The 22,659-nt window shown below is 42.2% G+C and overlaps 1 protein-coding gene across 2 annotated transcripts in view; it reads right to left on the bottom strand.

Annotated features, from left to right (window-relative positions):
- Pld1 (phospholipase D1) overlaps window positions 1-22,659 on the bottom strand; it is a 130,982-nt gene that overhangs the window by 13,146 nt on the left and 95,177 nt on the right. For both annotated transcript variants that reach the window (XM_090338764.1, XM_090338758.1), the window contains 5 exons: window positions 21,598-21,708; window positions 18,696-18,784; window positions 7,509-7,622; window positions 4,944-4,993; window positions 1,032-1,166 (listed from right to left, as the gene is read on the bottom strand). In XM_090338764.1, the coding sequence (XP_090194890.1) occupies window positions 1,032-1,166; window positions 4,944-4,993; window positions 7,509-7,622; window positions 18,696-18,784; window positions 21,598-21,708 (499 nt within the window). The remainder of the gene's footprint in view (window positions 1-1,031; window positions 1,167-4,943; window positions 4,994-7,508; window positions 7,623-18,695; window positions 18,785-21,597; window positions 21,709-22,659) is intronic.

Below are 22,659 nucleotides of genomic sequence, written 5' to 3' on the forward strand. Positions count from 1 at the left end.
CCTACAAGTTATACTTAGAAACTTTTTTCTTTCAGGTGGTACTATGGTTTGAACTCAGACTTTGAGTCTGTGAGGTTGAATAAGACACTGCTGAACCATGCCTCTAGCTCTGGTTTTTGTTTTTATAGGTTATCCCTAGAATAGGGTCTCACTTTCTGCCTACCTGTACCCTGCGCCTCAACCCACCTACTCTCAGCTTCCTGTTGTCACTTGGAGTCACAGGTAGGTACCACAAGTCCAACCTAATCTCTCAATGAAGACAAAGTCTTGCTGACTTTTCTGCCCAGGCTGGCTTAGAACTGTGATCCTCCCAATAGCTGAAAATGATCAGCACATACCACTGTGCCCAGCGGTGGGTTCAGGATGGGTCTCAAGACCTTTTCTGCCCAGGCTAGTGGAGATCCTCCAATTCTCAGCTTCTCAAGTACCTAAGATTACAGGAATAGCCACCCGTGCCTGGCTACTCTTTCACAACACAATTTCCCTTTCCACTTCACCCCTCCGACCTATAAACCTAGCCATGTACAATAAAAACAAAAATAAAGGAGTAATAAAGAATCAAGTCACCTGGGCGCCACTGGCTCATGCCTGTAATTCCTAGCTACTCAATCTGTGAATTGTGATTCAAAACCAGCCTGGGCACGAAAGTCAGCGAGACTCTTATCTTCAATTAACCACCAGAAAACCAGAGGTGGCGCTGTGGCTCAAGTGGTAGAGCCCTAGCCTTGAGCTGAAGAGTTCAGGGCAGTGCCCAGGTTCAGAGTTCAAGTCCCACAACCCACAAAAAAAAGTCACTCAAGCAGATTATTAGATTGCCATACTAAGCCACTGTGTCTGATAGCACAATGTGCTCATGGTTCATCTCATTGCTGGACTAGAAAGATGCAGAACGAAGGAACTGCTTCAGGAACACTTTAGGGATCATATCCCTGTAGCGCTTTCAATTGCAAAGAAATATGAAAAACCAAGGAGGAGGAGGCATGGTTTGGGCTATGACTATTGCCAAAGATTACACCCACAAACTGACTTACCAATAATGACCGTGTTATCATCAGCGATTAGAAGCTTGCTGTGGACGTAGATAAGCTCAGTGACTAGATTTCCCTCTAGCTGGGCGTGTGTTCTAAGACCACAGAATGAAATGTAATTTATCCACCGATTACCAACTGCAAATTAGAAAAGAAACCATTAACGTTAATATGATCATACTCAGTGGAGCCACATTCAACTTTACTGTTTTCTGAAACAAATAAACCACTTAGACAGGCCACTGAAAGCATACCATATGCATCATATGTGTCTATATGTATGTATGATGTAGGTATGTATACACGCATTTCCACATATAGAAAGAGGGGAGAAAATATACATCCATGGTGGGAGCCATAGTTAAATTTTACTGCTGTTGGGTAAATAAAAGTATTGCTAAGGTTAAATGCTTTCTCCACCTAGATCATTAAAATGAAGAAATAAGAGAGTCCTCACCACACTGAGTTCAGCGACTTCCTGTAGAACAAAGTCCTTTTCTCTTGTCTATCAGGTAGAGGCAAGAGAATCGATCCATTCCATACCATGTCTTCACCCTGGCCTGTGTGTGAGCAGATTTTATTGCCCTCTCCTACAGAATAGTTGTCTTGGATAAGCCAAGTTGGATACCAAGGACAAATGGAATGGAACCAAACTGCCACACGCATAGTAATAACAGCATCTTTAAGTTCTCTGAAATATACTAATATAACCAGTGGGAATTTGCCATTTAGTCATTGAACTTCCTGTTTATTACAGATATTTTCTACTGTGATCTTGATGTTACTCAGTATTTCTATGGAACATATTTCTTTCTTTGGAAAGAAATTTATTCATAGGTTGCACACAGATTCCTTCACTGATAGGTAATTTTCATTATGTAGATAAGCAATCTTATATGGTTGTTTATGATCAAAGTAGATGGGTATGTACACACATACACATGTACACATGTACACACGTAAACACACACACACATATCTATCCATATCCTCCAACGACCAGGAGACAAGACTATACTATCACAACTCCTCCACACCAAGAGCTATACTAGTGCATGTGTACAAGGCATTTGTGTTCTTAAAGTTGTAATCTAGTCTTAAGTCCCATGTAAGTGGCATGGACATGGGCAAGACATCAGTGGTACACTGTAATGGTGTTTAAGTCCCACCCCTTTCAAAACTAGCCTGTCAAATGCAACATTAAGTCTATCATAAATGAATCCACTGTGTATTCTGGGTAGAAAGAACAGAAAGAAAATTGCAAACCAATTCTTTAGTTGGTGGGGGAATAAGGGTTTTAGCCAGGCACAGGTGGCTTATATACAGAGGCTGAAGTCTGAGACAGAGATCAGTTCAAAGCCAGTGTGGGCATGGAAATCTGTGAGATGCTTATCTCCAACCAATCACCAAAAAGCCAAAAGTGGAGCTGTGGCTCAACTCTTAGATCAGGAGCCTTGAACAAAAGCAGCTCAGGGATGATGCTCAGGCCCTAAGTTTAAGCCCCAGAACTGACACCAAAAACAAACAACCTAGGTCTTCGTGTAATAATGAGTGCAAAGCTAGCAAAGATCACTTGAGTTATGAGAAAGAGGTGACTTTGGAAAAGAAAAAAGAAATCCAGGAACAGATAGGAATATCAGTCAGAAGCAGTAGTTGTGTTTGAATTCCACATCATGAGACTCTGGAGACTTCCATAGATCCCAGGACAAAGTTGAAATCAGCACAGGTGGATAGGTACCTCAAAAAAAGGCTGGGGGTGTGCCGTAGGTGGTTGAGTGCCTTCCTAGCAAGCACAAGGTTCTGAGTTCAAATCCTACTACCACCAAAAACTAAAAGAAGACAAGTTCAATATCACAAACTCTTGCTTTTATAAGGGAGTATTTGTAAAGAATACCAAATTTTATTACTTAATAAGTTACAGTACCTGTTATGCATTCATTTTTGAATCCTGACTGAATGCCTCTCTATTTCATATTAAATTATACTGATTTAACTCTAAAATGTCATCATCTACAAAAATTTAAGAAAATGGTAAAGGAGTGCTTTAAACTGAACATCAAATCTCTGAAGAAAAGAGTACCACATAATTAAACACCCACGGCTGCTAGACTTCTTTCCAGGAATTTTGTAATATACTCACAGCAGTAGTTTTGTTATTCTTAATAATTGAAACAGTAGATAATTATATTTCTCTATCCAATTAGAGATTTGCAAGTTCATGGTCTCTAAAAGCCAGGATATATTAAAAATAAAAGCAACAATCTAGCTTATACTTCCAAGAGGGCATTATATAATCAATCTTTTCTCTGTGTGTCTAGAACATGAACATTTTCCTACTGTGATTCCTTATTTTCACTTGTTCCTAAGGTACTTGGAAATCTTTGTCACAAATAGGCTTACCATCAAAATTGCCTCTTGTATTAAAATTCCAGTTTATTTCCCCTAATTAATAGAGGCAAGACAAGAACTCAGAGCCAAACAAAATGCTTTATATGAAACCCAGGACATTGTTTAAATGGCAGAAAAATGAAATAATCAGCTTATTTTAATTTAAAAAATTTGCTTTATAACTTCACTCTTGCATTTTTATGAGCCACTGCCAGCCAGTAGTAGACAGGTTTTGCAATTGTATCTTATCAATCTTCCTGTTCTAGAAAAGATAGAATTGAAAAATAGAAATTGATATGGTAAATCTCTGTCCATATCCAATCACATCTGATAATGTCTGTTCAGGTCTGATGTTTAAAGTTGCTTTCTGAAGTTTTATAGATGGGACCAACGATGCATGAGAAATCATGAGCATACAGCACCAATGTGTTTATGTGAGAAATTATGAGTATACAGCACAAATGTGTATATATGAGAGCTCACAAGCGTATAGCACCAATGTATATATGCATAGAATATACACAGAGCGAAAGCCCACATCATTATTTGTAAAGCTTACACATTAGTTAAAGGAAAGCACAAAACTAGTTGGCACCGTGGCTCATACCTGTAATCCTGAGATCTGAGGATCTTCGGTTCAAAGTCAGCCTGGGCACTAAAGAACCTGAGACTCTTATCTCCAATTAATCACTAGAAAATGGGAAGTAGGGCTGTGGTGCAGGGGTAGGATGGTAGCTTTGAGCTGAAGAGCTCAGGAACAGTGCCAGGCCCACAGGTAGGGAGGTAGCCTTGAGTTGAAGAATTCAGGGACAGTGCCCAGGCCCAGAGTTTAAGCCCCATGACCCACAAAAAAAAGGAGAAAAGAAAACCCCAAAACTTATCAATTCAACCCCAAATTTGTAGCGTGAAACTTCCAGTTTTAGAATATACAAATCATGACTGAAGAGGTAGCTCAGTGCTTGCTTAGCAAGTGCAAAGCCTTGGCTTCTAACTCTAGTTCTGCAAAATAAATGTTTAAAAAAGAACTATACAGTACAGTAGATGATTTTTTGCACTATCCTCTCTCCCTCCCTTTCCCTCCCTCTGCCCCCTTCTCTCTCTCTCTCTCTCTCTCTCTCTCTCTCTCTCTCTCTCTCTGACTTCTTCAGGATTTTCTAGATACAAGATCACATCAACTGTAAAGAAATAGGGCCAGAGACACTGCAGGCTAGTTACTTTATATGAAATATATAGTTTTGAGGGCTGGGAGCCAGTGACTCATGTTTGCAATTCTAGCTATTCAGGAGGCTGAGAGCTGAAGATCACAGTTCAAAACCAACCTGGACAGTTCATGAGACTCATTTCCAACACACCACCCACAAAGCTAAAAGTGAAGCTGTGGTTCATGTGGTTGGGCACTAGCCTTGAGTTGATAAAGCTTAGGGACAGACAGCATTTAGGCCCTCAGTTCCAACCGTGGGTCAGGCAAAAAAAAAGAAAAAGAAAAAGAAAAAAAGCCACAAAGGACAAAGGAAAGAAGTTACTTACGTTCTGGTTTTAACTGTCCAAGGATAGAATTTTCTCCTCTGCACATGGTTCTAAAGGAAATAATTAGAGATTTCAAAACAACTGTTTTCTGATCACAACATCTGTGAGTTTAATCCAGGATTAGATTGATAAAGCAGAACAAACGCTCCTGTGAGAGAATTTGACACAATGTTTAAGAGCTAAAGCCATGGATATTTTGAACTTAATAATGGGCAGAATGGTTGGTTTGAGGTAGGTAGGGACATGCAAATAATGAAAGTGATGCCATTTTTGCAGAGATAGGAATGAATTCTCAATTCTCCCTCTTACAAAATTTGGTGACAGTAAAGATAAATCAAGAATGCTGCTATAGAAAGGTGTTCTTAAAGGGTCACATTGCTTACTGCAGTATACAAGGCCAAAGACCTGGCAGAGTAATTTGTGACATCACCACACTATTACAGAGAATGTTTCCATCAAGTCATCACACTCTTGTAAATGTACCAGATACAGTTGGCAATACCTGACTCTGTTAATGATTTTTGTTTCTCAAGATTCTAATAATACTTGATAAATTCTAAAGGCAGAAAAAATCCAGAAATTCTATTCTCCAGTTATTTCTCCATGAAAATACAGTAAGGCCTGGGAACCACTGGTATTATTAAAGATGATGCCAATTCACTGAGAAGTTTTTGCATAATAAAAATATAGTTTGAGAAACAAAAACCAAGTATGTATTTCATCTGGCTGCTTCAGTTGTAGGAAAATTGCAAGTGACAATAAGACAAAACTAGTATTAGAATGGCAAATGACACAGATAGTATCAGTGGCTTAAATAGCTGAAAGGCATTGTTTGCCATATAAGTCAGATGACATTAGAAATGGGTCAATCTTCAAGTACACAGATCAAATAACAGTTAAATTTCTTTCAGGCTGGCTCTATGAAAAATTACCCTGGGCTCTGGGTATGCAAATTGCAATCATTAGTTGAAATTCTGGCAATAAATGGATATAAGCCTGAAAAATTAGGAAGAAATGAGGGGAGTTAAAAAAAAAATCTTCTCTGTCGAGTCAGATTACAGCTGTAATCCCAATCAAAAGGCTGAGGTTTGAGGCTCCCAGTTCAAAGCCAGCCTGGAGAGAGAAATCTCAAAAGATGCTCATTACCCATTAACCAGCAAAAAAGCTGGAAGTAGAGCTGTGGCTCAAGTGGCAAACTAGAACAAAAAAGCTAAGGTACAGTCCCCAGACCCTGAGTTTAAACAGTAGTGTTCATTCACTCACCCACACACTCACACACACTCAGTTTCCAGTGGTGCATTCAGCCTAGGCCATCCCATCTTTCAGGGCACTTCTGAGAGGGGGCAAGAGCAGGCAGGCTACCATTTGCCTTTCCCTGACTTGACCAAGGAAGGCTCTGAGCCCATCTCTGCATTTCCTAGCAAATGTCCCAACTGAAAACTCACAGGAGGTTTGTAAAACAAGAGTTATTCAAGGAATCTGTGCAGCAGAGTTGGGAGTCACATTGTTGTCTGAGCCTGTCCATTCATTTCTTCCTAGATAAGTGACCTAGGGAGAAAGGTCAGGATGCTTTGCTAGCAATTTTCTATGCTGCCACTCCCAGCTCTCACACAATGGACAAGTTTGAAGCCTCCTAGAACCCAAGTGTGTCTCAAGTAAATATAGAAACACCTATTTCTTTTTTGTGCCAATATCAGGGTTTCAACCCAGGGCCTCAAGCTCTTGCTCTGCTTTTTAGCTCAAGGCCAACACTCTACTACTTGATCTATACCCCCACTTCTTGAGTTTTTGATGATTAATTGGAGATGAGGTCTTGAGGACATTTCTGCCCAGCTAGTTTGCAAACTTAAGATTCTTACGTCTCAGCCTCCTGAGTAGCTAGCATTAAAAGTATGGAGATAAAGATACTTAAACCATCAATCGCAAGACATGTTCCCTAAACATTTTTTTTGTCAGTCGTGGGGCTTGAACTCAGGGCTTGTGCACTGTCCTTGGACTTTTCTCAAGGCTAGTGCTCTACCACTTTCATCACAGCACCACTTCCAGCTTTTTTCTATGTATGTGGTACCGAGGAATGGAACCCAGGTCTTCGTGCATGCTAGGCAAGCACTCTACCACTAGGCCAAACTCCTGGCCCTCCCTAAACATTCTAACAAGATGTAGGTGACAGTTAAAATTCGGTAAGATAGGACTTTTCATTTTCTACTAGAGGTTATTTTTACCATCCTGATAAGAAGACTTGCTACCAAATATGCTCAAGTATGATCATTTTAGACACGTGATTTCTAGAAGATGTAAACCATAATTATTATTGAATGGCTCCAAAATAACATTAATCAATATTATATATGCATATGTATGGGAAATAAAAGCAGATAACATGTTAGTTCCTTTATGGATCTGAGGCCCACTATTTATGAATTTAGGCTTGTGTGAATTCCCCAATTAGAAAGTAAACTAAGATCTGAAAACAAGTCAACACCCATTGCTCAGTGCTGCACTGACTAAGTGTGCAGAAACATCACAATTCCCTTCACCGCAGTCACACGTGCTGAGTTTACGTACCTGTAGTTGAAGTGCATTATCGCCTGCAGTGCGCTTCCTCCCCCGGTTGAAATATCTCCTTCAAAGCCCGGCAGGAGGGGAATCACCACGTATACCCGGAATTTGTGGCCTTCCCTGCAAAAGCCCGATGCATAGAAAGTCACCTCAAACAGACAAGACTCCAGTGGAAACCACAGTCTAGAAGTCAAGACGGGTTTAGAGATGGAGTGATTTTGTCTGTGATGGGGATTGAACTCAGGACTCTGAGTTTGCTCAACTTGCTTGTTCACTGATGGTGCTGTACACTTGGGCCACACCTCTAGTCTGGCTTTTTTTCTGGTAATTGGACGTAACAGTCTTATGGCCTTTTCTGACTAGCCTGGCTTCAAACCACCATCCTCAAATCTTGACCTCCTGAATAGTTCAGATTACAGACACGAGCCACTGGCATCCACCCAGCCAACACTTCAAATCTCCAGGACACTTTACATAATATTTTTTGGGACTCACAACTAATAACATCTTTTGAAGTAAAAGGTATCTATTTAATGACATAGCAATATAAAAAATAGGTCATTCTTGTTCTAATAGGTTTTCAGAAATTCAGAAAATTGCCTTCTGGTAGGAACCTGACCTCACGCCCTCCTCCTCTCAGTCTCTGCCTCTGTTCTCCACTTCGAAGCCCACACATGAAGGGGCAGCCTAGAAACGAAGGTGCTAGAGACTCACTAGTGTGCCAGGGAGGTCCACGTGACACTCACATGTGTGGTACTGGAAAGTTTCAAGTCTCTTGCTTTAGCTGTTCATAATACTATGTGTGTGTGTACATGCATATGTGTGAATGCATGCATGTGCACTGGTCACAGGGCTTAACTCAGGACCTGATGTAGACCTTGAGCTTTTTCACTCACAGCTACCACTCAAGCCACAGCTCTACTTTCCATTCTTTGGTAGTTAATCGGAGGTAAAGAGTATCATAGACGTTCCTGCCTGGGCTAACTTTCAACCATGATCCTCAGATCTCAGTCTCCAGAGTAGGATTACTGGTGTGTGCCCCATTGCTTGGCCATCATAGGGCTTATTTTCTTCTGTACCACTAGCTCTTCCCTTTGGATAAGGACTGGTAACCCTGTGAGGGTCCAGGGCTGCCAGCTCTGTTTCTGTCCTCATCGGGAGGTATGGGAGTGAGGACCGCAGGATAAGATCTTGGCTGCACTACTGACAAGCTAGCCTTGCTAAGCAGGTTGCTGTAATGGTGTGAATTAATCACTAGATGGCGAGCCTAGCTTGACTTGGAAAGAAAATAAATTGTCCAAGTTCTCTGTTAAGTAAGATAGAAAAGTATACTCTTTCTAGGGGAAACCAAACAATGAAACGACAGAAAGCATAGCTAATTTCCCCATACCAGCCTCAAAAGTCCTAATAAATTCACATGGACCTTTAAAAAAATTGAGCACATTTACTTTCTACCCCCTTTCTAGAACCATCATCCCAATTCCCGGGGAGCACAAGCTTTGCTCAGAAGGCACCTCTCAACTACTGGGGTATGGCTCAACAACTTTGCACTTCCAATGGACCCCACTCCTGTAATTTTTGCTATTTTGGAATAATTACTTAGATATATGCCAGCAAATACATCATACGTGTCATTGTCTCATACATATGCTATTATGTATCATATAAATAAATGATAGATGAGGCAGAGATGGGTGTTTTACTAATGCTAGGACTTAAACCCAATGCTCGGGGCTTTCACTTGTTTTCTTGCTTACAGCCAGCACTCTATTACTCTACGACTCTACCACTCTCCCAGTCCAGAGTTTGGATGGCTAACTGGCGATGGAAGTCTCAAGGACTTTTCTATCCTTGCTGGCTTTGAACCATGGTTCTCAAGACCTCAGCTTCCTGAGGAACTAGAATTAGGTGGTATGGCCACCTATCCTTTTTTTTTATTTTTGAAAGCAAAAGTTAACTCCAAAATGAACATCTTATGTGTGAGATATGTTCTACTTTTTTTTATGGGTCATAGAGCTTGAACTCTGGGCCTAGGCGCTGTCCCTGAGCTCTTCAGCTCAAGGCTACCACCCTAGCCTTGAGCCAGGCCCCACTTCCCTGTTTTCTGGAGGTTAGTTGAAGGTAGAAGTCTCAGGTTCTTTTGTACCCAGGTTGGCTTTAAACCTTGATCCTCAGATCTCAGCCTCCCGAGTAGCTAGGATTACAAGTGTGAGCCAATGCATCCAGCTTGTTCTATTTTTTTTTTAATCATGTAAAACATTTTTGCAACTAGTAGTGTTTAAGACTAATGATGTTGCATTTTTTTATTTAAGGGATTCTCTGCATACCACATCAGGTCTTTGTTAAGTTTCTTCTCTTTTTTTTTTCAGTTGAATCAGTTCTTAAATTTAAGTGGTGTTAAACAAATTAGCAGAAATGACTTAAATTGTCACTGCTATTGGAAAGGGCCCAGGAATTTCAATCCAGAAAATTGCAGTTGAATGGAAGCCAGTGGAGAGAAAATGCACTGTGGCAAAATGTCTGATCATCTTCAACCAATTCACATAATCCCAGCTGTCAGGGGAGAAGGATCTAGTCTCCTCCAGAAATAAGGCATCCTTTTGGCATGGGAGCTGGGCAAACAACAGCAACCCGTTTAGAGGAACAGCTTGGGCGCCAGTGTGTATGATTGTGATTAATGATCTTAGGAACATGAAGACAAAAAAAAAATAACAAGAGTCCAGGAACTTGGTAGCTCTTGTCTGTAATCCTTGCTACTCAGAAGGCTGAGATCTGAGGACGGAAGATCAAGCCTGCTGAGGCAGAGAAGTCCATATGAGACACATCTCCAATTAATCAGCAAAATATCAGGCTAGAAAGTAAGGCTCTATTGGCAGGGTGCAAGAGGCGAGCAAGAAAGTTTAGTGAGACTTTGAGGCTTTGAATTCAAGCCCTGACATGGACAGACACACACAAATAAATACACACACACACACACACACACACACACACACACACCCTCCAAGCAAGCAATAAAATATTTAAAAACAAAAAAAGCAACCAGAGGGCCAGGTGTTTGTCCTAGTGGTAGAGTGCATGTCTAGCATGCACAAAGACCCAGGTTCAGTTCCTAAGTACCACATACACAGAAAAAAGCCAGACGTGGTAGAGCTGTGGCTCAAGTGGTTGAGCTCTAGTGTTGAGAAAATCCAAGGACAGTGCTCAGGCCCTGAGCCCAAGCCCAGGACTGACAGAAAATAAAATTTAAAAAAAATAAAAAACAATCAGAAATAAGACAAGATCTGGCAAGACAAGGAACAAATCTATGCAGAAATATTTATCAACCAATCACTTTATCTACTTGAATTCAAAGCCACTTTATAAGATTAAATTCTCAGGACTCATTATGGTGTATTTTTCTTTGAAAAATTGCTTGACTCTTAGGATGTTATGCATAAGCTAAAAGTCAGAAATGTCTAATACAGATGATGAACTGGATTATGATACAGCATGCAGGAGAATGATCTGCTCAGAGACACTCAAGAAGTCCACGGGGACAGCTCAGAAGCAAAATATTTCTGGTTCCATGTTTAAAATGGCCCCTGATACAAATTGGCCCAAGCCTGCATGAATCCTTGCTTCTTGAGGATCTGAGGTCTGGAGGATCATAACTCCAGATCAATCCAGACAATAAAGTCCACCAAACTCTATCTCCAAGTAATGGGCAAAGATGCTGAGATAGCAAGCTCAGTGAGAGTATAAGGCTCTTAGATTACTCAAACCAAGGAGAAAAATATTCCAAGTATAACACCATGCAAATATAGCAGCTAATACTAGAAAACCACTTCACTGTTCTGCCTCCGGAGCTGGAGCTCCTTCAGTAGCCCCTCGCCACAGCACAAGGCACCCATGCCAGCTTTTAGAGAAGAGACTGGATAGAGACTCTGGGACCGGAAGCATAAAGAAGAGGAAGGAAGTGTGGCTCCAGCCTCGGGGCTCGCAATAGTTCTAGGAACAGTGGGATCACTCCATTCTCTTACATGTCTGATTCCAGGTGAGGCCTGGAAAAGATGGAGTGTGAGAGATCCAGCAGCACCAAGAGGGGAGAAATGGGGCCCACAGCCAGCAAAGGAGGTGATGAGGCCCCCGTGAAGCCTGCAGATGCTAGGTCAAGCTAAGCCAAGGAGGTAACATCTGGAGGGGTCTGCCCCGCTGCCCCCTGCAGCCAACATCAAGCCAAGGGTGAGACGAGCAGGGCAGGGCCCGGACTGTGTGCAAAATGGGGTAAGAAAGTACCAGTCTCTCAGGAAGCTGGGGCAGCCTGGTGGTCGCCTCTTCTGCATCTTCCTCTTCCAACAATGCTTTTCTCCTACACCACTAAGACTCCTCCATCTCACCCTTGCCTCTGTCTTCCTCCCTCTTCACCTCTGCCTCACTTCTCCTCATTCCTTCCAACTTCCTCCTCACCCCTGCCTTCCTCACATTACAGCATCAAGGGCAGATGGAGAAGCAGGGTGTGCTTACAACTTAGTCTCCAGAGACTATATGAAAACCTAAGCTCAGCATGCTTCTTGAGTGGTGAGACGTTATTAGTTTTGAGTCCTAGTTCCTCCTGGAACCTGGCAGAGATGTCAAGAATCCCAGCAGGATGGCGAGAAGGGGCAGTGTTGCCACTGGGCTCTGGAATGTTTGGTACAGGAGACATGGAGCTCTGCTAGGTGCCCAAGCAACTGGCTACACCAGATCTGTGTCTTTTAAAATGCAGTAAAATCTCTCTGGGCTTCAGCTTCATCTGTGAGGAAGATGGCTAAAATCACTGCTAACATGATAGAAATCACGGTCCGGTTGATCACTGTTTTGTCTCTTCCACATACACGAGAACAGTCTGCAGGCCATGGCACATTACAGATGGTGCACACAAACCCAATACTACATATTGCACACAATGAACTGTCCTCATTTATCTTTGAAAACTGGCCAGCTTTCAAATGTAAGAATGATGAGGTGGTTTAAGACTTCTCCTTGGGACTAGATAAGCTTTGACAGGCATATCCCTCAAATAAGATCACTAAATCACACCCAGTGTGGCCTAGCCACCCTTCTCATTCTTTCCTTCCCCTTTCCTCCCCTCCCCTCCCGTCCTGGCCACCTCTCAGCTCACTTCCTGCCTTTGCCAAGGCTCTAAATGATGGCTGTGTCTGCCCTGGTCTAATTTTACATCTCTCGGCTGAGATGACCAGTTGTATACTTTTTGGAACAGAATAAAAGCAATTAGATGATCTCAGTCAAAACTTCTCCTCCCACAATCTGTTATTGCCTGTGTCCTAGTGTAACCTCTTTTCCAGGAATTTCATAGTGCTTTGGAAAGGTATCCCACAAGAAAACAGTGAAGCCAGCAATTGGCATAGGGAACATGTTTGTTCTGCCTTTTATAACAACTGTACTTTGAATGTCTTTTAAGACAGGACTTCGGCAACGTGCTTGGCATGGTGTTTCAGCTTTGTCCAAAATTACACAATGTAAGAATTATAGGACATAGATGTGTTTTTCATCACAGCCCTTTTCTTTTTGTGTACATCTGCTCATATAAAATACTATTTAAAGAAATGAACGCCAGGAAATGGAAACAGGAGGTTTTCTTTTTGTGCTGTTTTTTGTTTTTTCTTTTCTTTTTGTCCTGTGGAGGGACAAAGGGCACACAAATGTAGCAGTAGTACTCATTGGATACTATGTTGAAAGTGAACTACATACAACTGTGTGGGTAGGATGGGAGGGGAAAACTCAGAGGGAGGAAGGGAAGGGGTGACACTATCCCAAAATGTACTTTATACCTGACTTATGTAACGAATCCCTCTGTATATCACCTTTATAATAATAAAAAATATAAAAATTTAAACAAAAAAATCAAATCATTGCTTCCAAAAGTAAAATGCAAGAGCAATGAAGGTGTGACTTAAGTTGTAGAGTACTTGTGTAACCAGTGTGGGGCCCTGGATCAAATTCCATTACCACCTAACCAACCAACCAAAACAGCAATCCAAAACCAGCAACGCCCATCAGAAAGCTTGGAAGTAATGCCTAAATTAAATCAAACTGAACCTGCATTATGCTTCAGAATACCTGATCTAGTCATTAGTGGAATTGTAACACTGATTCAGAAGCTGCTGTCGCTCTAGTAGGATGCCCCTGCACCTGCAAACTAAAGCTGGGTTTTCTTTTCCTTAGCTTCTTTTGGAGAGTAACAGGTTTCTTGTTTGCTAGGCAGGCAGGTAGGTACTCCTCTGCTTGAGCCACGCCCCTATTGCCCCTTTTGGTTATTTTTGAGATAGGATCTCACATTTTGTCCAGGCTGGCCTGTGCCTTGATCCTCCTATTAGGTTTCCTATTGTATTCAGGATGATATATGTGCATGTTCACATTGTTTTATCTTCTGAGATGGGGTCATGAAAATTTTTCCCAGGATAGGCTAACCTATAACCATGATCCTCTTTTTTTTTTTTTTTAAAACTGGTCCTGGGGCTTGTACTCAGAGCCTGAGCACTATTCTTGGGCTTTCTCAGGGCTAGCGCTCTACCACTTGAGCCTCAGCACCACTTCTGGCTTTTTGCTATGTATGTGGTACCGAGGAATCGAACCCAGGTCTTCATGCATGCTAGGCAAGCACTCTACCACTAGGCTAAACTCCCGGCCCCAAATATGATCCTCTTTACTTCACCTTCCTGTGTAGCCGAGATAGGAATGCTCCATTATACCCAGCTATCACTTGTAAAAGGGTCTCACATTGTTTTTTAAACCAAGGTTACTGAACCTCAATCTTCCTAATCTCAACCTCCTAAATAGCCAGGATTACCAGGCCCAACTTTCAGTTTTCTTTTTAAAATTAAGTTTTTCTTTCTTTTTGACCACTCCTGGGACTTGAACTCAGGGCCTGAGCACCGTCCTTGGACACGTTTGGCTCATGGCTAGCCCTCTGCCACTTGAGCCACAGCACTACTTCTGGCTTTTTCTGTGTATGTGGTTCCAGGCTTTGTGCATGCTAGGCAAGCACGCTGCCACTAGGCCATATTCCTGAACCCCAAATTAAGATTTTCTTAACTCTGTGGTATCCAACTAATAATTTTAAAACATAGACTGTTATATATCTTTCTAATGAAAGCATTTGTTTCTATGATAAGTATTTTGCTTGCATCTACAATATGGAGAATGTTTCCAGATGTAGAATACCCTGAAACTCTGATAATTTCTTCCATTAATGGGTGCTTTCTAATGTACAAACTTCTCCTGTTCCCATGTGCAATCATATATGTAACACTGTTTCCCCTGCTGTTGGAACAGTCAGAAAAACAAACTGATAAGACTCAAAAATCCACATACCCATGGATAACAGAGCTGGAGACAGCCCCAGTGTCCAGACATTTGCCCCCAGGAATTTGGGAGTTTATAGTGGATTCCCACTGACTCCCCCTACAAACTGTAGTGCCTCCATAGTTGGAAAGGCTATGAAAGCTCTGAACAGTTTTACAATTGCATACCTTAATACAACTTAGTAGTAGGGTGTGTGCGTGCGTGCACTCAGATCAGGACCCAGGCACTGTTTAACTTTTTTGCTCAAGGCTGGTACTCTACCACTTGAGCCACAGATTTACTTGTGGATTTCTTTGGGTGTTTAATTAGATATAGGAATCTTACAGGGCCAGGAGTTTAGCCTAGAGGTAGAGTGCTTGCCTAGCACACATGAAGATCTGGGTTCGATTCCTCTGTACCACATACATAGAAAAAGCTGGAAATGGTGCTGTGGCTCAAGTGGTAGAGCTCTAGCCTATAGAAGGGCCAGGGCTCAGGCCCTGAGTTAAAACCCCAGGACTGGCCAAAAAAAAAAAAATCTTACAAGCTGGGCACTGGTGGCTCACACCTATAATCCTAGCTACTCAGGAGGCTGAGATCTAGGGAACACAGTTCAAGGGCAGGCCAGGCACAAAAAAATCCATGAGACTCTTTAATTAACCACCAGAAAACCAGAAGTGGCACTGTGGCTCAAGTGCTATTGTACTAGCCTTGAGCTGAAGAGCTCAGGGACAGCACCTAGGCCAAGAGTTTAACCCCATGATTCCCCCCCCCTCAAAAAATAAAAGGAGTCTTACAAACTTTCTTGCCCAGGCTAGCTTCAAACTATGATCCTTAGATATGATGTTCCTGAATAGCTAGATTACAGATGTGAGCTATCACAAAAGACAGAGCCAGCAAGATAAATAGAAAGCTCACAGAGTGGGAGAAGATCTTCACTAGCCATGTAACAGACAAGGGCCTCATATCTAAAATATACCTACAGCTCAAAAAATTGAATTTCTCAAAAACAAATCCAATCATCCCTTAATTAAAAGGTGGGCTAGGGCCAGGAGTTTGGCCTAGTGGTAGAATGCTTGCCTAGTATACACGAAGACCCAGGTTCGATTCCTCTGTACCACATACATAGGAAAAGCCTGAAGTGGTGCTGTGGCTCAAGTGGAAGAGCTCTAGCCTTGAAGAAAGCCCAAGGACAGGGCTCAAGCCCTGAATTCAAGGCCCAGGACTGGCAAAAAAAAAAAGTGGGCTAAAGACTTAAAGAGAGAGTTCTCTAAAGAGGAAATAAGTAGACACATGAAGAAATGCTCCACATCTCTGGCCATAAAAGAAATGCAAATCAAAACAACTTTGAGATTCCACCTTACCCTAGTTAGAATGGCCATGATCAAGAAATCTAATTACAACAAATGCTGGCAGGGATGTGGTCAGTGGGGATCACTACTACACAGTTGGAAAGAATGTAAACTTGTTCAACTACTCTGAAAAGCAGTATGGCAGTTCCTCAAAAGACTAAACATAGAGCTCCCCTATGACCCAGAAATCCCACTCCTTGGCATTTACCCAAATGTCCAGAAACAAGGACATACTAAACTTATTAGTAAAATGATGTTAATTGCACCATTATTTACCATAGCTAAGATATGGAACCAACCCAGATGCCCCTCGGTAGATGAATGGATCATGGTACATTTACCAAGATGTGGTATACTTATATAATGCAATTCTATGCTGCCATCAGAAAGAATGACATTGCTCTATTTGTAAGGAAATGAAAAAAAGACTTGGAAAAAGTCATATTAAGTGAAGTAACCCAGACCCAAAGAAACATAGGCTACACAGTTTCCCTCATTTGTAATAATTAGTATGCATCTAGGATTCTCAATGTACAACTGTGATCAAGGAAGTGAGAAATGTGAAATGAGTCTAGGGGAGGGAGCAAACAGGATGGGGGGAGGATGGAAATTGGGGTGCTCTGAAGAGGAAGCATTGGACAGAGTGACATGTGAAATTGTAACCCCTTTGTACAATATTCTGATGTTTAGAAAAAAAACATTTTCTTAATCAAGTAACTCAGTGAAAAAATAGGCAAAGGATTTGAATAGATCTTTCCCCAAGGATGATACCCAGATGGCCAATATTATGCCCAATATTATTTGGTCAATAAGGAAATTCAATAAAAAGATCACAGTAAAATACTATTTCACACTTGTTCAATGGTTATAATGAAATGAATTAGCAGGAACACAGAGAACCTGATGCTTCTCTACTCTGTAGGAATGTAAAATGGTGTGGCTGTTTTGGAATGGGTCCTGACAGTTCCTCCACAAGTTATATAGAAAGTTAGCCTGTGAGCAGCGATTCCACCTCTGCACAGAACACATCTGTGTAAAAACAGGTACAGAATGTTTAAGGTAACATTACTCATAATAGCCCCAAAGCAGAAAAAAAGTAAACATTCACCCATTGATGAAGAGGTAAAAAAATGTGGCATATTCACACAATAGAATATTATGTAGCACTCAAAAAATAAAATAATAACAGATGGGCCTTGAAACTACTGCGTCTGGAAAAATACAGTTCTAAATGATTCGTATTGTGTGACTCCATTTCTGTAAAATGTCCAGATCAAAATGGACAAAGAAGCCAGAAAAGGTGGCTCACACCTGTAATCCACAGGAAGCTGACATCTGAGGATCAAGGTTCAAAGCCAGCCCAGGCACAAAAGGATGTGAGACTCTTATCTCCAATTAACCTCCAGAAAATGGGAAGTGGGGTTTGGCTTAAGGGTAGGGAGGTAGCCTTGAGCTGAAGAGCTCAGGGACAGCACCCAGGCCAAGTTCAAGTCCCAAGACCACCCCCCCCCCAAAAATGACAAAGTGGCCTAATGGTCCACTTTCTGAATCAGATAATCACTGAAAATCATTGAAGTACACAGTTAAAGTGGTAGAGTGCATAGGCTGTGAAGCCCATCTCAATAAAAGTATTTAAAAAAGAATCTCATGGAGCCCAGAGTGTAACCTAGTGGTAGAGTGCTTGCCTTGCATGCACAAAGCCCTGGGTTTGATTCCTTGGTACCACAAGTGGTACTGTGGTTCAAGTGGTAGAGTACTAGACTTGAGAAAGCCCATGGACAGTGCCCAGGCCCTGAGTACAAACCCTAGGACTGACAATAATAACAACAACAACCATACTCTCATGAAGGTGGATGCCAGTGCCTCATGCCTGTAATACTAACAAGACAGTAGGCTGAGATCTGAAAATCACAGTTCAAAGTTAGCCTGGGCAAGAAAGTCTATGAGACTTGTGTCTCTAATTAATAACCAAGGAAAACCAGAATTGGAGCTGTGGCTCAAGTGATAAATCATTAACCTTCAGCAGAAGAAACTCGGGGACACTATCTAGGCACTTAGTTCAAGCCCTAGAACCAGTGTGTGAGTGTGTGTGTGTGTGTGTGTGTGTGTGTGTGTGTGAGAGTGTGTGTGTGTGTGTGTGTGTGTGATGGACTAAAGAATTAAGACAGCTGGAAGTATTTAAATATAACCCATGACAAAAATAATGATGTCTGCTTTGCTTTGTTTACAAATGACATAGTTCACTTTCTGCCATTAAATAAATCAAACCACAAACCTCAGGCATGAGAAAGACACTGGCAGGAAAAACAGTGCCTTGGAAAAACCAATCCCACCAAAATGGACTCGAAAATTCTCAGCAACAGACTCAGATGAAACTAGTGCAAAAGTAACAGCGGCTCAGAGCTCAGAGCCTTTCCTGCCTGCCAGGGAATGAGGCTGCGCCTCGCTCTCACTGGTCAATAAGAGTATCTGTAACCAAAACTTCACCCAAAATTTGACTTCAAAGCCAGATTGGTACCTGTGAGCTTTCAGGATCCTTTGGGCAATGGCGTCGCCCACCTTGTTGAAGACAACCTTGTCGTCAGCACAGCTGATGAAAAACTGGTTCTACAAGGAAAACACAGCACCATCCTGTGAGGCTTTCTCGCCTTGGGGAAGAAAATTCTACAACAAAAATCTACTCCTGAAACGTATCAGGATAGTGAATACTCCGACACCTTACTATGAGTTGCCTGCGTGTGTGTGTGTGTGTGTGTGTGTGTGTGTGTGTGTGTGTACTAGAACTCATACTCAGTTCCCTGCACTCTTATCTGGCTTTTTTTGCTCAAGGCTGGCACTCTACCAATTGAGCCACAGCTCTACTTCTGGCTTCTTGCTGAATAATTGGACATAAGAGTCTCACAGACTTCTGAGATCCTCAGATCTCAGCCTCCTCAGTAGCTAGCATTATAGTCATGAGCTACCAGCACCCAGTCTTCTGTTTTTCTAAATCATTAGCCACAGACTATTCACAGACTCTTAAGTGGGAGATTACTTCATCATGCAAAATTCTGAATTACATATTCAGAAAAAGCACATCTCCAAATACAATTTTCTACATACACATATTGTGTAAATGTTTGATTAAAACATTTAAATTGGCAAACATCACATCTTATGCTAAATTTACTTTTTTATGGCTAAGTATCTATGACTCATATCTGTAATACTAGCTATGTTGAAGGCTGAAGTTGGGAAGATTACAGTTCAAGGCCATCCTGGGGGAGGGCGGGTAGTTCATAAGACTCCTTCTTAACCTATAGCTCAGCGTGCTGGCACACACCTAGCTCTGTGCTGAGCCTCACAGGCCAACCTGAGATGACAGGATTATGCCTATAATTCCAGCTACTCAGAAGACAAAGATGTGGAGGATAGAAGTTTAAAGCCAGTATGGGTACAGAAGTCAATGAGAGTTGATCAATAGAAAGAAGCTGGACAGTGGTGTTCACCTGTCCTACCAGCCATGGCAGGAAGCAACAACAGTGTGAGACCCTATCTCAACAATACCAGTGCAAGAAATGACTGGTAAAGTGGTAAAGCACTTACCTGGCAAGGGTAAAGCTCTGAGTTTAAATCTCAATACCATTGGGGAAAAAAAAAGAAAATAAAGTTGAGCCAGGAGCAGTGGCTCACGCCTGTAATCCTAGCTATTCAGGAGGCTGAGATCTGAAGATCAAGGTTCAAAGCCAGCCTGGGCACTAAAGGACCTGAGACTCTTATCTCCAATTAACTTCTAGAAAACAGGAAGTGGGGCTTGTCTCATGGGTAGGGCAGTAGCCTTGAGCTGAAGAGCACAAGGATAGTGCCAAGGCCCAGTTCAAGCCCCATGACCCACAAAAAGAAAGAAAGAAAAAAAAAAGAAAGAAAGAAAGTTAGTTGATATTAATGCTAATGAAACAGGTGAAGCATATGCCATTGGAAGATACCACTCAGTACCTCATATTATAATGGTACAGTTGTCAGAGTTAACACAAATAGTGGTACCAAAGGTGAGGCTTGCACAATCCTGTTTGGTACAGTACATGGCGCTGGGCTTGCTAGTATTGCTCACAGCGATCTCCTTCTCCAGGTCTGAGAAATAAGGTTGTGCTCCCTCTGGGCCTTTAATCAGCTGCTATAGTACAGAGGGGAGACAGTCAAGACTCAGAGGAAGGAATCGGGGGCTAGGATGGGTCTCCCCATTAAATCTATTTTGCTCTCAACACTTTTTCTTCAATGGGAAGAAAGCATGGGAATAAAAAAGGATAGGTTCTGGTTTCTGTCTTCTACTGTCACGAGCCTTTATTTTTCTCAGGGGTTTTCAAGTGCTCTGAGTGCTATTTTTACATCTACTTTGATGGGCAATTAAAGTTTTCAAACTATACTTGGTGTTCCCAGATTTTCTCACACACAAAGCCTGAGAAATGAAAAAACAAAACAAAACAATTTTTCTTCGTGTGTGCCAGTACTACAGCTTATACTCAGTGCCTGGGCATCAGGACCTGGGTATTGTCCTTTAGTTTTTTCACTCAAGGCTGTTTTACCACTCGAGCCACAATCTCACCTCTGGATTTTTGCTGGTTAATTGGGGATAAGTCTCACAGACTTTCTTCCTCAGGCCAGCTTTGAACCATGACCTCAACTTCCTGAGTAGACAGGATTACAGACTTGAGCCACTAGTGCCCTGCTTGAAAAGGCTTTCTAAGGAATGATAGCTCACACTGGATCAAAGAAGCTGCTTTCCGCCTTTTGATCAGTCTCACTTCTTCCTTTTCCTTTTTCCTCCCCTGCATTTATCCTTCCTACTTCCTCATGCAATAGTCTCCATGTTAGCTACCTACCCCATGTGTGCTCTCCAGACAAACCAAAGCTCACACATCTGTGTCAGGGTGCTTCTGGTATGTAATATCACAGCAATATTTGGAAAGATTTTGGAAACTACTACAAGGGCTCTGTGTATGAGAGTGTGAGTGTGAGTCTGTGTGTGTGTGCATGAGCGCATGCTGGTACTGAGGCTTGAACTCAGAACCTGGACACTGTTCCTTTTGCTCAGTGTTGGTGCACTACCACTTGAACCACCGGTCCACTGCTGGCTTTTTGCTGGTTAATTGGAAATATGTCTCTCAGACTTTTCTAACTAGGCTAGTTTTGAACCTCAAGGCTCAGATCTCAGCCTCCTGAGAAGCAAGAATTGCAGGTTTGAGCCTCTGAAATCTGACTAGCTAAAGTCTTAATGGCAATGTGGGGTGGTTTTCAGGTACAATGGAAGGTCATACTTCAGGCCATTGGAACCAGCTCTCTATCTTATGAATTCTGCACATGATCTTAGGCAGCCTTGTGAGGGGGAGCCTGCAGCCTCTGGGTAATGAGAGGGTTCCACAGTTGTTCCCACAAGAACTTACTTCGATGTAGATATAGTGCTTGCTGCTCTGGATGACGCTGATGTACGCAGAGTGGATGGACTCTTCGTGGTACTTGATTCCAGCAGACCAGTCAGCAGCTGAGCGGAGCAACTGCAAGACAGCAGTAATCAGCAAAGAGCCATGTCAGACGACAGAGATGTGCCAGGTGCCCAGAGGCTTCATAGCCAGCGGGTCTCCCGGGAACAAATCAGCATAGACTGAGCATAAGTCACATGCAGACAAAGGAGGTGTCCCAGAGCCAGGCTGCAGCCGCAGGAGGGATGGAAGAGAAAGGGGGCCAGCTGGAAAAGATGCCTGCTTCCACCAGAATTATTTCCATCCCAGAGCTCACCACAAGGCATGTGCTTTCTACAAGGGGTACTTCAAAACTTCCACTCCTTGTGTCTCGAGGTCACAGCACCAAGGTTCTCTGCTTTTGATAGTCCTAATCACACCACAAGCTTGCTATTCTGGAATGTTCTCTACTGGTACTCACATTCACTCTCAAGTGCTCTGGTTTGGGCCATGCAGTATGATCATTTGAGTTCTAATAACATGATTATTCTTTCTTGCCCTAGATATTCATCCAGATTTATAAACTCTAAAAATTGGTCCATTTGGATGTGTCGTCTGGATTCTGTCTTTAATTAGCTGTTGTTCTTTGGTATATCACTGTGTATGTGTTTACAGACATGTATTGCTCCTGGGGCTTGAACTGGACACTGTTCCTTGGGTTTTTGGTTTAAGTTTAGCACTCTACCTCATAAGCCACATTTCAACTACTGGCCTTTGGCTGGCTAATTGGCCATAAGAATCTCATGGGTTTTCTTGCTAATGCTGGCTTTGAACTGAGATTTTCAAATCTCAGACTCCTGACTAGCTAGTATTACAGGCCTCTAGCACCCACCATCACTTTAACTGTTCTCATGGTGATTGTAATAGGAACACAACAGAAGCTCAGAGAAGTCAGAGAATGTGCATGGCGTTCAGGGGGTGCCAGGGCTCACTAAAGCCTGCACTCCCTTCCCCTGTCTTCAGCTCCTCCCCCAGACCACAAGACTG

The sequence above is a fragment of the Megascapheus bottae genome, chromosome 1, assembly GCF_031878675.1.
Source record: "Megascapheus bottae isolate mThoBot1 chromosome 1, mThoBot2.hap1, whole genome shotgun sequence".
Lineage (NCBI taxonomy): Eukaryota > Metazoa > Chordata > Mammalia > Rodentia > Geomyidae > Megascapheus > Megascapheus bottae.